The sequence below is a fragment of the Myripristis murdjan genome, chromosome 6 (genome assembly GCF_902150065.1).
Source record: "Myripristis murdjan chromosome 6, fMyrMur1.1, whole genome shotgun sequence".
NCBI classification, from domain to species: Eukaryota; Metazoa; Chordata; class Actinopteri; order Holocentriformes; family Holocentridae; genus Myripristis; species Myripristis murdjan.
The window spans coordinates 9,051,830-9,067,044 of NC_043985.1; the positions used below are offsets into that span (position 1 = coordinate 9,051,830).

The 15,215-nt window shown below is 43.7% G+C and overlaps 1 protein-coding gene across 1 annotated transcript; it reads left to right on the plus strand.

Moving 5' to 3' along the window:
- Positions 1–1,079: 1,079 nt before the first annotated feature.
- Positions 1,080–15,106, plus strand: uba2 (ubiquitin-like modifier activating enzyme 2). The gene is made up of 17 exons (XM_030054006.1): positions 1,080–1,220; positions 2,896–2,979; positions 3,185–3,255; positions 3,382–3,446; positions 3,533–3,633; positions 4,487–4,608; positions 4,833–4,900; positions 4,982–5,103; positions 5,433–5,532; positions 6,426–6,577; positions 7,135–7,228; positions 8,348–8,460; positions 9,754–9,909; positions 10,575–10,671; positions 11,814–11,919; positions 12,064–12,206; positions 13,574–15,106. Exons 1-17 carry the CDS (start codon positions 1,080–1,082, stop codon positions 13,786–13,788), a joined length of 1,950 nt encoding a protein of 649 aa, XP_029909866.1. The 3' UTR covers positions 13,789–15,106.
- The last annotated feature ends 109 nt before the right edge of the window (positions 15,107–15,215 follow it).

Genomic DNA, 15,215 nt, shown 5'->3' on the forward strand with positions numbered 1-15,215 from the left:
TCCCCTCACTCAGGACAAACTGAGGATACAAAATCGGTTGAGTTTACTTCTTTTGCAATTTGTCCTAGGTTGACCCCAATTTTGGCCTAAAATTACTGGACTAATAAGGAAATAACACTAATATTGTATCTGACAGTTTTTCAGCACTTACAATATGGCAAATCACCATGTAGGACTGATAAATGAAATATTCCTTGTAATGTACAGGAGGGAAATTCAGGACATATGTGTGTGTGCTCCCTTTGGGTTCCTACTCACGTTGGTGTGTGAAGGATGATGAGCAGGTGGATGCTCCGGCCAAACACACAATCCAGAAGCAGACATGGAGATGAAACTGAGCCTGGAAGACATCTATACATCATACAAAGACATGTCAGTGCAGGGAGGGTGGTGGGCTGGAAAGGAAGGCAATATCACCTGAGAACAGGTCTCAACTATATATTATATAAAACAGGTGAGCACCTGACCAGACAATACATGCACTGTGGCCAACCAGGACCAGCTGAGCATGTAGGCTATAAACTCACCGTAGAGAGTGCAGCATTAAGAGAATTCATCTTCCTCAGTGACTAAGACAGGCAAAACACCATGACGTCTCATTGTCAGGTCTTTTGGGGAAAACAGCAGGCAACATATATATGACATTAAGTTCTCCCCACTTACCTTACCTGCTACCTCTATCTTTACTTTCTTTCGTCTGCTGTTCCACTTCTGGTCCAATTGGTGGCGGTAAAGCTCCTCTAAGCCGCTTTTTGCCGACGTCAAAACACACTGAAGAAGACGAAGTACGTAAGCGGCAAAACAAGTCATTTGAAGGGTTATTTCGGCTTATTAGTTTAGATTAGGGTAAAGGGAGTGTTAAGATTCCGTTAGGTTGTTTTTCCTGGCGAAAAAATTAAATCTAACAGCTTTTACTTTTTCTGAGGGGAAAGTGTAGCAGCCGGTGCAGCAGGTGGCGCCAGAGGGGCAGCCGCCGTCACTAGCGGACCCTGCAGTGCTTTTTTGGTTTGTTAGCATCTCGGCTAGCCGCTAGCTGCCCGGTGTTGTGCAGACTCCGCTTCTGTCTCCGGCCGATCAACATGGTCCAACTGGTGGGTTCACTCCGAAAAGAGCTGGCCGACTCTCTGTCCTCCTGCCGGGTGCTGGTGGTGGGAGCGGGGGGGATCGGCTGTGAGCTGCTGAAGAACCTCGTCCTCACTGGCTTCAAAAACATCGAAGTGGTGTGTAACAGTATGTGTGTATGTGTGTGTAAGTGTGTGTGTGTGTGTATGTTAGCTAGCCGGGCTAACATGCTAGGTCTTTGTGCCGCTCGCTGGCTCCAGGTTTTACACTAGCTAGCGCAACCGGGGGGCACTTAGCTATCTAGTCAGTGGGCTTCGACTATTTCCTGGGACGTGCCACTTTTAAGAAGTAAAACATATGGAAGGACTGTATACGAGCTGTTATCGTCCACCTCTTGTCCTTGAGTGCAGACTCGCTGCTCAGTGTTTTTTTAGGGAAATGAGAAAAGCCTCCCGGCAGAAACGGAGCGGAGTCCCGCAGCCTGAAGCCGGGCGGCGAGGCGCCAGAAACGCGGCTAACTCACACAACTTGAGGCGGACAGGACGGCGAGCTGGTCGTTCAGCCGGTCAGCCAGGCTGCATGCCAGCACCGAGACACTCAGAAAATCGCTTCATCCTGTCATTTTCTCACTTTGTGTCGTGCTGCGCTTGAGGTTGTCATTTGAGACTTGAATTAGACGGCTTGCTGGGATTTACCTGTTTGCAGGCTCTGCTGCCTGGATTTGGCCACAGAAGTTGCATGCAAAGTATCTTAGCTTTAAACAGCCAGTGTCCAGGTGGATGCACTGATACCAAGGACTGGATGACGATTGATCTCAGAGTTAGTTCGCTGTGAACCCATGTAAGGCTGGCTGATATGAACCCAATCCTATCCTCCATATTGATGATGTGGTGGTACTGAAGGGAAGATTTCTAGTGCTTTGGCAAAATTCACTCAGTGAGATTTTTGAATAACAGTCATTAGTAATGTGTGTATGATGACCAAGCAGGTAGAGACAAATCACAGGCCAGTCAGACTTTTACAGCCTCCTGCTGAGGTTCACATAGTCTGAGTTAATGGACTGCATAACTGTGCACTCTTTAACTGCCTATTTAACCATTTAACTGTGCAGTAGTTTATACCTGTAGGTCTCGACAACAATTCAACAGTGCAATATCCCTGTATATACTGTATATAGTGTGTATATAGGTTTACTTTTTTCATACGCTCTATTTCTTATTTCTATATTTATTGTTGTAATATTATGCAGGACTAATGCACCTATTTAGACATAATGCACATACTTTGATTTACGACTATGATCAATGCACAAGTGGGATTAATGCACGTATTTATACATGATGCAGTTGACCCAGTTTCCCTTGGGGATCAGTGAAGTATTTCTGATTCAGAGAACATGTACAACGTACTGCTAAGTTCAGAAAACTGCATCCCTTTACTGTAAATCAGAAAAGATGGTGCTGCTGCCACATCACAATACTACTATATCTAAAATCCCAGACGATATCTAATCATTTATCAAAATATTGATGCAGTATTGACATGGCCCTAGTGTAAGGGCTGTTTTCACTCTTTGGCTGTGTTTTAACCCCCTTTCCACTGCAAGCTGTGTGTTCTCAGCTTTTTGATTTACAGACCTGCACAGTGTAGGCTGGTCTCCCTCTGTCCCTGTTGTCATCTAATGTGTGCCAGCCACAGCTTTAATCAGCACCAGTCATCAGCACTTTTATTTTAAGGCAGCGGCTCCACCTGTGTCAGATGGTGTGAGTGTAGCTCAGATACGAATATGCATTTATTTATTTACAACTGACTGTTGTGTTGTTTTTTTGCCAGATTGATTTGGACACCATTGACGTAAGCAACCTCAACCGGCAGTTTCTCTTTCAGAAGAAACATGTTGGCAAATCTAAAGCACAGGTATGTAAATACCAGGAACCCGACCTTTGTGAGTGGGACTTGTGTTGTTGTTGTAAAGTTGTTGTATTGTCAACTGTTGTCCTACTTACAGTTTTGATACTATTTATAGAATAATATTTTTGCTACTCGCTGAAGGCAGATTATTTTCTGTTTGTTGGTACATTCCTGCCTCAGCCCCTTTCTCTATACCGCTGTTGTATTGCAGGTGGCCAAAGAGAGTGCATTGCAATTCTGTCCCACAGCAAACATCACAGCCTATCATGACAGCATCATGAAGTAAGATAAAGAACACATCGAATAACAATATTCTTGCTTTCTTTTGCTCTTAAACACTTTTATTAAGGTCTAAATTAGTGTTGATTCCTCTTAGTGTTGATAATGCTCTGATTCTTTTCACAACAGCCCTGACTACAATGTGGAGTTCTTCAGAAACTTCATGCTGGTGATGAATGCTCTGGATAACAGAGGTATCCTCACCTCACTGTTACACTCATTACTTTGTGTCCAGTGCATTCAGCTGCAGAGGTAAAATCTAACACCTTTGTCCCCCTAGCGGCCCGTAACCACGTGAACAGGATGTGTCTGGCAGCGGACATCCCGCTGATAGAGAGTGGCACCGCTGGATACCTGGGACAAGTCACTGTCATAAAGAAGGTAACACACATGTCGTGCTTACGCTGCTCAGTTTGACATTACATTCCCTTGCATCCGTTCTCTATCCTTTAAGGCTATTGCTAATCTGATTTGATTTGATTTTGCTTTATTTTATTTTATTTTATTTTATTTTTTTAGGTAAGAGAGGTAGAGGGCAGCGACTATAGGCATAGAGTTATCCCTCCGCAGCTACACTTCTACACATCCAAAAGGTCACACACAGTCCAGGTTCATACAGATAAATTGTTTGGAGTAAAGCAACCTTCCCTCAGATAAATCCTGAGCTCCAGTCGCTGTCTAAAAAAAAAATTAAAAAATGTCATTGGCGAAAAGTTTAATTCTGTTTCCCCTGGACAGTTTTCTCTGTCCTGTCAAGTTTATAACTACAGTGCTTAGTTTTGCTGCTTATATGTACCATGATATTTGCTGCAGAGACATTACCGCACGCATGGAGACATTTACAGTCACTGGAAGCAGCTGCTCCAGTCTTTAAAGTAAATCCTGAAAGAAAACACTCATAACACACAATAAAGAAATGACCTGGAAGGCTCACAGGGTTCAACATAATTTAAAAAGCAACACAGCCGTCAGAGACATTGCAGGTGGAGTGAAATATCCATGTGGTTGTGGGTCTCCGTTTTAGAGAAAATAATTAATTCTCGTAGATGATTAATGTGTGCCTGTGCAGATTCAGATGGCATCAGAGCTGATTCACGCATTACAATTGTGTGTATATTTACTATATGTTATATATTTGCTTGGTAGCTCAATTGTTAAACCCCTACACCCCCTACTGTTTCTGTTTTTCCTTCCTTCCTCCTTTGCCTCCTACGTTCCCTCCTCCCCTCCTTAGGGCCTGACAGAGTGCTATGAGTGCCAGCCGAAGCCCAGCCAGAAAACCTTCCCAGGATGCACCATCAGAAACACGCCGTCTGAGCCCATCCACTGTATCGTCTGGGCTAAGTACCTCTTCAAGTAAGGCTCGATCAGATCAACTTTGACTTAAGCAGACTAATAGCACACACCAGATGTTGACTCGGCCAGTCACGCCTTATTGTGTCCTTATCAGAGTCATATCTGTCTAGTGTATAAAAAACTCTGGTATCAGTTCAGGTAGATATCATTTATATACTATTTATAACACTGGATGCCAGTTGGCTGTGTTCCCGTGGTCACTGTGTTTTGTATTTGTGTGGCAGTCAGCTGTTTGGAGAAGAGGATGCAGACCAGGAGGTGTCACCCGACACGGCAGATCCAGAGGCTGCCTGTAAGTGCAAGCTTTGTACTGGTTTCGCAGTATTTGTCAAGGGCAGCATTTGTAATGGAAGCCTCTGTGTGTCCTGTCCAGGGAACCCTGAAGAGGCGGCAGCTCGTGCCACGGCCTCAGAAAAGGACGGGGACATCAAGCGTGTCTCCACCAAGGAGTGGGCCCGCTCCACAGGATATGACTCCATCAAACTCTTCAACAAGGTAGCAACCAGACAAATACACCAAGCCGGTTCTTGGGAGTCAAGTTTTATCAGCATTTTTATGAAGTTTGATCAGCTCATCACCAATTCAAACAGAAAAGTTTTCAGTAGAGCATTTGGTTTAACAGATTGTTCTTAGAACCGCATGACATGGAAATGCAGCTTAGCTCTTATTCAAACACATGTAATATGTGTTGGTGTGTGCTCGTGACAGACGTGCCTGTTCACCTCGTGCAGCTAACGGCACGTGAAGATGGTGATGCAGGCAGCACTGCTGCAGCGCATCATCGCTGACATCACAAACTTGTTTTGATTGGCTCTCCTCTGCAGCTCTTCAAAGATGACATCATGTACTTGCTGACCATGGACAAGCTGTGGAAGAAGAGGAAAGCTCCCCTGCCACTTGACTGGCAGCAACTGGAGAACCATGGTATGTCTGTTAAATGTTAATGTCCAATCTGTTTTTATTTTGGCTCCCAGTGGATCTTGTAGACTTATAAGACAAGTCCTCATTTTTATAAGGGGCTGTTTTTGAATTTACAACACAGGGTTAGATTTATTATGGGTAGTGTCAGGGCAGTTGGTGAAGGTTAGGGTTAGCTGTGCAACGTAGCTGTTGCGGTCTTCACAATAACAGTAATAGAGGCAAATGTGTGATTTAGAGGCCATGTTTTATAAGCACACTCAAGGCACTAAGGCAGATGAAGCCGGACCTATGTAAACTAGAGTTAGGCATTTTTGTCGAGGAGTTGACTCTGTGATGGAATTCTTTAATAAAGAAGAGATCAGTCAAAGTAGTCTTTGTGTGCCTAAATATTCCAAAATGGAAAAAGCAGTACACTAACAATGTCAAAGCAGCGAGTGTAGGCTCACTCAAAGAATAAAGGGAAAGTCCCCCTTGTTTATACCTCCTGGTTCCACATTATTACATATTATTTGGCTTGTTTAAATTCTTGCCAAGTAAAAAACAGGGCCTTTCTGTTTCCTTATTAGGTCATTAGATACAAAGTGGTTTGTATGGGTTAAAAAGAGCGCTTCAACTCTATTTTAATGCAGGGACTCATGTACAAGTTGATCCTAAAATAACAAGGTGCCCGCCCACCCCCCAATCGCTTCCTTCTTCAGGAAGCCTTATTCAATGTGCCAAAACTCTGATGCTGTGTAAAAAGTAAATACTTTTGCATCAGAGTTATGAGTGTATGGCTTCCCTCTCCTCCTCCTTCTATCTATCATAACCTTGTAAATTGGTTATTCCCAACATATCAGGCTATCTGCAGCAGTCTCATTACAGCGACTGTATCTGTGCCTGTGTGTGTCCCACAGCCCGCCCTCAGGAGGACTCTCCAGGTTCAGGATTAAAGGACCAGCAGGTTCTGGGCATTTGGGGTTACTGCAAGCTGTTCCAGCACAGTGTGGAGACTCTGCGCTCACAGCTGGAGCAGAAAGGGGATGGAGCTGAGCTGGTCTGGGACAAAGTGAGAGACACACTAACAAGCTTAAAGCCTCTACGTGCAGATTATTTGCTTATCATTGTTGTAAAGTTTGATATCCTAGATACTGCATATGTAAACTGATTACTATTGTGTTACTCTTCATTTGTTCATTTCATTTGTCCATGGGTACAATTTGACATGAATTAACCTGAACCAGCCAGCATCCAGCAGTCAGTAACAATGAGAGCATGATAGCACCACTACTGTCCTACATAACCTGGAAAGGTTATGCTTGAAAAGTTCTCTATAAATAAAAAATATATATATATATTATTATTATAACAGCCAGGAGGTGAGTGAAATAATATCAGCATTTACAAAATGTATGCACTATCCCTTTAAGCTTGCATCTCAGGTTTCTTGCATAAGAAACCTCCTGTCCTTAAATTTTTGATACAGCACAACAGTCCAGCCACTCGCCACGCTTGAGCACACAAGTTTGCCCGCAGACACACTGTGATAAATGTTGCAGCACACGTAGATTTTTTATGAATGGCTAATATTAGTGTGTAATCCTCCCCGTGGCCTCTCGTTGACAGGATGACCCTCCAGCCATGGACTTTGTCACCGCAGCCGCCAACCTGCGAATGCACATCTTCAGCATGAACATGAAGAGCCGCTTTGATATCAAGTGTAAGTTTGCTGTAGTGTGTCACACCTTTTCAAAAGGAAAGATTACACTGGCTTTTGGCTTTCTAAATTCCATAATCTTGTAGTGAGCTTTCATCCGCCAATAAGCATCACTGAGTAAGAGTCATGATTGGTTTGTCTTTATTTATTTATTTGTTTTAGCAGATCATAATTTGTACATAGAAATAAAAATTGAACAGAGGAAGGTAACACAAAGTACTTGACAAATCTATATAAATCCATGAGCCATGGGTTAGGACAGAATGAATTTCTGACGGTCTGTGAGAAAAGATACTGTTATTGAAATGATTTGCACGCTTAATTAGAACAAAGTTTCCCTCAAAAGACCAAGAAATCCTGAATGTGGGAGGTAAATTATCAGCATGGATAAGAAATATATCCAGGTTCACTGGTGTGGTGGGGGATGCCGGTCATCATTTCAGCTAGATTTTTGGCGTAAAGTGAGACTTCTGTGGAGTGGGGTGCATGTGAAATGTTGGAAATAGATGGGGATTCTGTCCCGGCTGTTGTATAGTTCTTCACCCCTACATGGATACTGGAGGGAACATGGGAGTTTGACTATCTAGTCTACATGCGCTTTGTGGATTTGAAGAAGGCTTACGACCGTGTCCCCCGGGGGGTCCTGTGGGGGGCGCTGCGGGAGGACAGAGTAGCGGGTGCGCTTCTGCAGGCCACTCGGTCCCTGTATAATCACAGTGAGAGCTGTGTCCGCATTCTTGGCAGTAAGTCAAGCCTGTTTTCAGTGGGTGTTGGACTCTGCCAGGGCTGCTCCTTGTCCCCAATTCTGTTTGTGATCGTCACAGACAGGATTTCAAGGTGCAGTTGGGATGTGAGGAGTGTCCAGTTTGGTGACCACAGGATTGCGTCCCTGCTCTTTGTGGATGATGTGGTCCTGCTGGCCTCATCAGGCTGTGACCTTCAGCATTCAGGGGCCGCGACCCTGTTTCAGACAAGCAGCCTGAAATGAAAGAATGAATGAATGAATGAGATTCCCATGGGAAACCCTAATCACTCTCCACTGCTTGTTGTATTTCCATAACAGGGTTTAAGCATGGTTGGTTTATTTGTTTATTTGTTTGTTTATTTGTTTGTCTGGTTCAGCCATGGCAGGTAACATCATCCCAGCTATTGCTACGACCAATGCTGTCATCGCTGGACTCATTGTGCTGGAAGGGCTGAAGATCCTTTCTGGAGAGCTGGAATCCTGTCGCTCGGTTAGTTCAAGCACTGCTAATTACCCAGAAGTCATTAGTCTAGTCACATATGAAGAGCCATATGATGAGCTGGAAGAGTGCCAAAGGTCACCTGACTATTTTTTTTGTACCGTATTCGATACCTTTCCCTAATTGGGTTGAAAGTCAGCAGTGTTTGATTTTTCCAGGCCTGCTGTAGGCCTACTGTCAGATATTATGTAATTCTTAAATTATGGAGAGAACAGTTAAAGAAGTCTTTCTTTGCACTTTAAATTGCAAAATGTAAAAAGCATTACACCAACAATGACAACTCGTTCAAAGAATATAGGGAAGGCCTCCCTTCTTCGTGGTTTCACATCACATATTGTTTTGCTTGGTTAAATCCTGGCTGGTTCAGGCTGGTTCAGAAAGCAAGGCGCCCCAGTAGCTCAGCGGCTAAGAGCGTGTACCATGTGTCAAGGCTGAGTCCTGCAGTGTCCTGGGTTCGAATCCAACCTCAGGCTATTTGCTGCATGTCATCTCCCTCCCTCTCCCCAGCATTTCCTGTCTCTCTCCAAATGCTAAAAAAGAAAACAATGCCCTCTCTTCTCCTTACAAGGAGAAAGTGGTGGATTTAAAAAGTAATGTTAGTCGTGGATTAAAAGTAATGGATTAAAAGGAATGCTTCAAGTCCACCCTTAAAGAATTTCACTTTGCCACACATAGCAGTCTCACCACTTCTAGAGACAAAACAAAGTGTAAGCCACTTTTTTCTTAATCAAAAATATTTGCTTAAAGGAATACTTAAAGCATTTTGAACAAGATACCCTTTTTCTGACTTCCCCAGACCGAGACAAGATGTTTGATACTGTTTTTACCTCTGTACATCCAGTGGTTCGGTTCCTGTGTGTAGCATTCCATTTTAGCTTAGCATAAAGACTTGAAGTCTATTGGAGTAATTAGCCTAGCTCCTTCAAAGTGGAAAAAATAAACACAGCAGCTTACAGCAGCTATGACACTGTCTTATTTACACAGCGTATCGCGTATCAGAGTCTCAAGGTATTGGTAGATCGTGCACAAATTAACTAAAACAGCTGGAAATGGTATTGAATTATTTGTCTCAGTCTGGGTACGTCTGAAAAAGGGTATTTTGCCCAAAATGCCGAAGTATTCCTTTAACCGAGTCACATTTGCCTTGACGCAAAACCAAGTTACTTGCCTAACTGGGCTCAAACCAGAATTCTCTGTGCTTGTAAACATACAATATCTATTGCCAACTGTATGTTTCATGTCTGATCTTTTTGTTTTGTTTTTGTTTTTGGGCCACATTTCCAGATCTTCCTGAATAAGTGTCCCAACCTCAGGAAGAAGCTGCTGGTCCCGTGTGTCCTGGACCCTCCCAGTGCCAACTGCTACGTCTGCGCCAGCAAACCTGAAGTCACCGTCAAACTCAACGTCCACAAAAGCATGGTCGTCTTTCTGCAGGACAAGGTAGCGTTGCAGTGCGTGCGTTTGTAAATACGCCATCTGGACCCCATCAAGAGACAGAGACGGCTCTCCCCCATGACAAGTGGAGTTTCACACCATTTGTTTGCTCAAGCACTTCACTGCATTCTTGTGTTTTATAAGATTACACTGTCAGGCTTGACTGTGTGTTCAGATCAAATGTGAAGCACACGTGAAATTCGTGTCATTCGCTTGTTTATTGAAATTTTTCAGCTCAAGTAAAAAACACCCCATACGAAAGACTTCAGTTACACGTCAAAAGTAGACATTTTTACAAGTCATGTTTCCTACACTGTAAGTTTGACAGACATGAAATATGGCTCACACATCGGGGTATTTTTGCTCTTCAACTTTACCCTGAGATCATCAGTGTGTAACTTGACTTTCTCTATATTACATGTCAACACCAAATTGATGTGTAGACTAAGAGAAAGAGTATACCTGGATCGGTCATACACGCTATACTGTACATCCATACTTACTGGGCCTACAAATGCTTTACATCTATACATACTGTTAAAGCTGGGGAGTAGGTTCATTGCTGCATAGTTGTTGTTGTTTGTGACTGGCCCTGTGTCATGCAGGGAATTGCTTGTTTCCTGTTGCCATGTTGAGGTGGTGCTGATTGGATGTTTGGTCTACTTCCTCAGATCCTGAAAGAGAGGTTTGGCATGGTGGCTCCAGATGTTCAGATAGAAGACGGAAAAGGAACCATCCTCATTTCCTCAGAGGAGGGGGAGACAGAAGGTAAGAAGGCACGAGAGATAAACACAAGATAGCATCACCGTCTCGACTGTTATGCAGAAAAAGCTCCACCTCTGCTGCATGTCCTCCAGGGGGAAAAAAAAAACATTTGGATGCACATGTTGTTTCTGTAAGGCTGCATTGCAGTGACGGTGGGCTTCCAGTTCAACAAATACAATAACAGCATTCATTTTTATGTACAAGGGGCTTAGAGTACAGTACAGTACAGTAGTGTCAACACACTGAGAGAGAGATAGAAACTGAAGAAATGAGAGGAGGAAACAGGCACAGATGGAGGGAGACAGAGACAGACGGTAGGGAGAGAGATGAGGTGACAGATGGTAGGAAGAAACAGGGAGAGCGTAGAAGAGAGGGGAGAAGGAGTCGGGAGGATGAGAAGTATGGGACTGAGAGGATGAGGCTAAAGGAAATGTGAAGCCCACAAGGAAGTAACAAAGAGATGGATCATTCAGGAGAGAGGTGGCTGGTTGAGAAATGGAGTTGTGAAGTCGAGTGATTCTCCAGCTGGACAGGAGAGGGCGCTCACATACCGAGCAGTTAAGAGGTCATTTAAGGGTTGCTCAAGGATACAGCAGCCTAGGTAACGCCAGTAATGACATGCATTTGACTCATGAGAGGTAGAACTGAGAGAAAGTGTTTCACCTCACTGCCATTCCCCTTATTGTAGATTTTGAATTAGTTAATAGTCAATAGAGATGGTCCTCTGAGTTATTTTAAATATTTTATTCAGTTTGATATACAGCACAGAGGCTGTCTGTCTCTTACAGTGATGGAAAGATGAGGAAGTCCCTTCTATTCTGGTCATTTTTATAAAAGGACAATTTTAGAAGCATAGTCACAGGGTCAGTTTAGTTCACTCAACATTTGTTAAAAACCTAAATGCATCTCAAAACTGTTGGGAATTATTTAAAAAAAAAAAAAAAAAAAAAGCCTTCCATTCTGTTGTGGTCTACAGTGGAACATTTGATGGTTGAAAGCATTTTGTGTTTTCCATTTGGCATTTATGGACTGAAATTAGGGAACAGGAACATTTGAATGGAATGTCCTCACATGATGAGTAATAAAGACATGTTGGTAACTGTGTGTGTGTGTAATCTGCATTCTGTGTGTCTCTTTATTCACAGCTAACAACAGTAAATTCCTGTCTGACTTTGGCATCCGCAATGGCAGCCGACTCCAAGCTGATGACTTCCTCCAAGACTACACACTCCTCATTAATGTCCTGCACACGTACGTACCTGAGGCTGTGTGTGTGTGTGTGTGTGTGTGTGCATAAAGGGAATGTGCGAGAGAATGTGCAGTTGTGTGTGGTGCTGACTCAGTTTGAGGTATCATATTTTATACTGTCGGTGTGTGTTCCTGTCTGTGCTCCAGCGAGGACCTAGAGAAGGACGTGGAGTTTGAGGTTGTGGGTGATGCTCCAGACAAAGCTCCTCCCCCTCCCAGCAACCAGGAAGAGACTAACAGCATCACCAACGGCAACAAGGACTCCGCCCAGCCTTCCACCTCCTCTAAAGGTCAGCAGAGGACTGAGTCGCTCTCATGGCTGCTGTTGTTGGGGTCCGTTCCCACTGTAGTGGCGTTTCCATGACGCATATTATCCAGAGCTACACACACACAGGATTAGTATGAGCTGGCATTCCCCCGTAAAGTTAACCAGTTCTTATGTATACACACGTGTACATGGCTGGCAGGTCCTTAAAGTCTTAAAATGTGTAGAAATATTTGGCTGTAACGTCGTTAAATTTGACAGTGAACAGAACTCCTCGTGAACAGGAACATCTCAGTGAAGACAAACATGAACCAGCACACGCTGAAATAACTCGAGTGTAACTTTACTGTCGGTGACCTATATGTGATTATCGGTGTGATAATCACATATAGGTCACATGACCAGCCTTTACAGTTTAAATTTTTTCCACTTCACTTCCACAGAAATGAAAACTGATGGCTGGTCATGTGACCTACATAAGGAATAAGCAACAAGAATGTGTGCATGAAACAGTTTTATGTGGAGGCAAAGAAAAAAAAAATCAGTTCAAGAAAATCCTTGTACTCGCCCGTCTGTGGTTCTGTTCCTCCCTAAAACTGACCTGTGCACTGGACCAAATATATAACACGTGGATCCGGCCCTTGTGAATTGCCCCTTGTCCACATTTTTTAATTACATGACGATTCTTGAGGTTTGACCTGCTCTCATTGCCGGGTGTAGGTTGACGCAGGCTCTGATGATGCCTTCGCTTCAGACGAGTAAACAAACATGGCAGCGGCTGTGATGCTAGCGCAGCCTTAAATTTGAAGATTTCTTCTGTTCTCGAGAAATTTTACATCGATAAATTTAAAGACCAACAAGCCGGTCTAAAAGTTGCTGTTGTTACGGCAACGCCTGAGGACGCAGTCAGTCACCGTCCTGTGGTTGTTCTTGGTGTAATGCTGATCAGTGTTCTTGGTCCAGAGGTGAGACAAGTGCTGACTTCAGTAAATCCTCTCTGATAGACACAGACCATTGAATCAGTGGGATTCATGGGATTCATTCACCAGGCTATGGTTACTGTAAAATTTAAACTATAATTCTGTTAAATTTGCCTCCAAAAATTCTTGAAAAGTAAGAAATTTAACTCTCATGTACCTGTAGACACCCTGTTTAAGATAATTTTGCTTCATTTTGTAACACAGGAGTTTCATTCTGTGTAGTGACATCTGGAACTCTCTGCATCATGTTTCTGAGACCAGTTTGCCTTTGAATCCAGAATTCACACAGTCATGTCACCTCACGTCACCAGAACCTTTTTACATGAGGTGTTTGAGTGTAATTGATCATATCTTTTCCCTCGATGTGATTCCTTCTGTTTATGACCGCTCTCACCATCCTGCCATCTTTCAGCTCCGGCAGAGGCAGATGATGTCATGATCGTGGACTCCGATGAGGAAGAGGAGGGGGCGTCATCCTCCAGCTCTGCTGCTGCGGCGACCAGCGGCACCAAGAGGAAGCACCAGGATGCAGAAACCGGCGAGGCGTCCGCCAAGCGCCCGCGGACCGACCAATCGAGCGCAGCCGCCGCTGACGATGATGACGACGACATCATCGCTCTGGACTAGCACCTGTCCCGGTTCCTGAGAGACACAGAACTCTGATATTTTTTGTCCTTTTGACTCAAGATGGTTGGCTAAGAAACCCTCTCTGATGAAGAACAATTTGTTCTGGTCCATTTCTCATCTTTATCCCCTTTTCCTACTCTGTGTTTGTGCTTTCATACTCCCTCAGCTCCGTTCCTGACACAATGCTGTAAATAGATTCTACATGTAAAAAAAAAAACAACAAAAAAAAAGTTTTGAAAAATTGCTAGTCCCCTTTTTTGTTATTTTTGTTCACTTCAGGTCCCTATAAAATGCTTCTCTTGAGATGGTTTAAAAAAAACATGTTTTTTTGTATTTTTTTTATAAGCGTACTGTATTTTTCATGCTACGTAAGTCAGGGTGTTTTCTGTGCTTTGTTGTCAGGTTACAGAAGAAAAAAAAAGATTTAAAAACCAAAATTTCTTCCTGAGTTTTAATATTGATCTCAGTGTTTTTGAAGGGACTGTAACAGACCTTAAAAGTCTGCGACCAGTGGTACTCTAGCCAGGGTGCCTGCTTTTCTGTGTGCTGTTGTTCACTGTAGCCTACAGACTCCGTTTCTGTCTGTGACTGAAGTTGGTAAAGCACAGAGCCACTGATGGGGAGTTTGGCCAGACTGTGCCATGGGCGTTAGTGTGCTACCTCTTTTCTAGGACTAACATGTTTTGGCTGCAAATATGTAACCATGCCCTCCACAACACCATCACGGTGAGATGTCCAGCTTTCTGAAAATCAACTGTAAAAGAACTCAAAATTAAATAATAATAATAATAATAAAAACTTACTCATCCACAGCCATGGAGCAGCAGAGTCCAGCTGACATGGTTTTCACTGAAGTTGAAATTACTGAACGGCGTCCCTCAAAGGCCCTGGTTAGGCACGAGTGGGAGTGATAGAGGCTTGTTGGACTGACATGTAAACCTGTTGTAGAAGCTTGTGGGTGATGTGGCAGTCTGGAGGAGCGCTGGTTCAGTAAAAGACTTGCAGGATTTGATAAAGACGGCTCAAACAGAACTGGAGATGCTGTAGTGTTTTGACCAGAGGCAGTCGCTCTAGTTCTCACCACAGGGGTCAGACTGGATGGTCTGAAGGTGCTGGGAGCACTGCGATGGAGTTATACTGAGGCCTTTAGGAGATTGCATTGAGTACTTGGTTCATTTCAGCTCCTGTTGCCTTCGCCAGTATAACCCCTGTCTCAGTCTTCATAATTTCATGTTCATTGTAATCTGACCTGTTGCTGAAAGGCTGTACGAGCCCGTTGGACCAATCCGGTGAAGCCAGAATAAACTCATTAAGTACAGCTGCTTCCTGTTCTGCCTTGTTTATTTCTCCGTCTTTTCATGTGGGGCAGCTAGGATGCCCCAGATGTTTTTGCATGTTGAAAACGAAGAATTACCCAACACAACTCT

Coding starts and splice junctions, on each gene's coding strand:
- uba2 (XM_030054006.1), top strand. CDS start 1,080: ATGGTCCAACTGGTGGGTTCACTCCGAAAAGAGCTGGCCGACTCTCTG. Junction 5,533..6,425: donor GCAGCAACTGGAGAACCATG/GTATGTCTGTTA, acceptor TGTGTCCCACAG/CCCGCCCTCAGGAGGACTCT. Junction 10,672..11,813: donor AGAGGAGGGGGAGACAGAAG/GTAAGAAGGCAC, acceptor CTTTATTCACAG/CTAACAACAGTAAATTCCTG.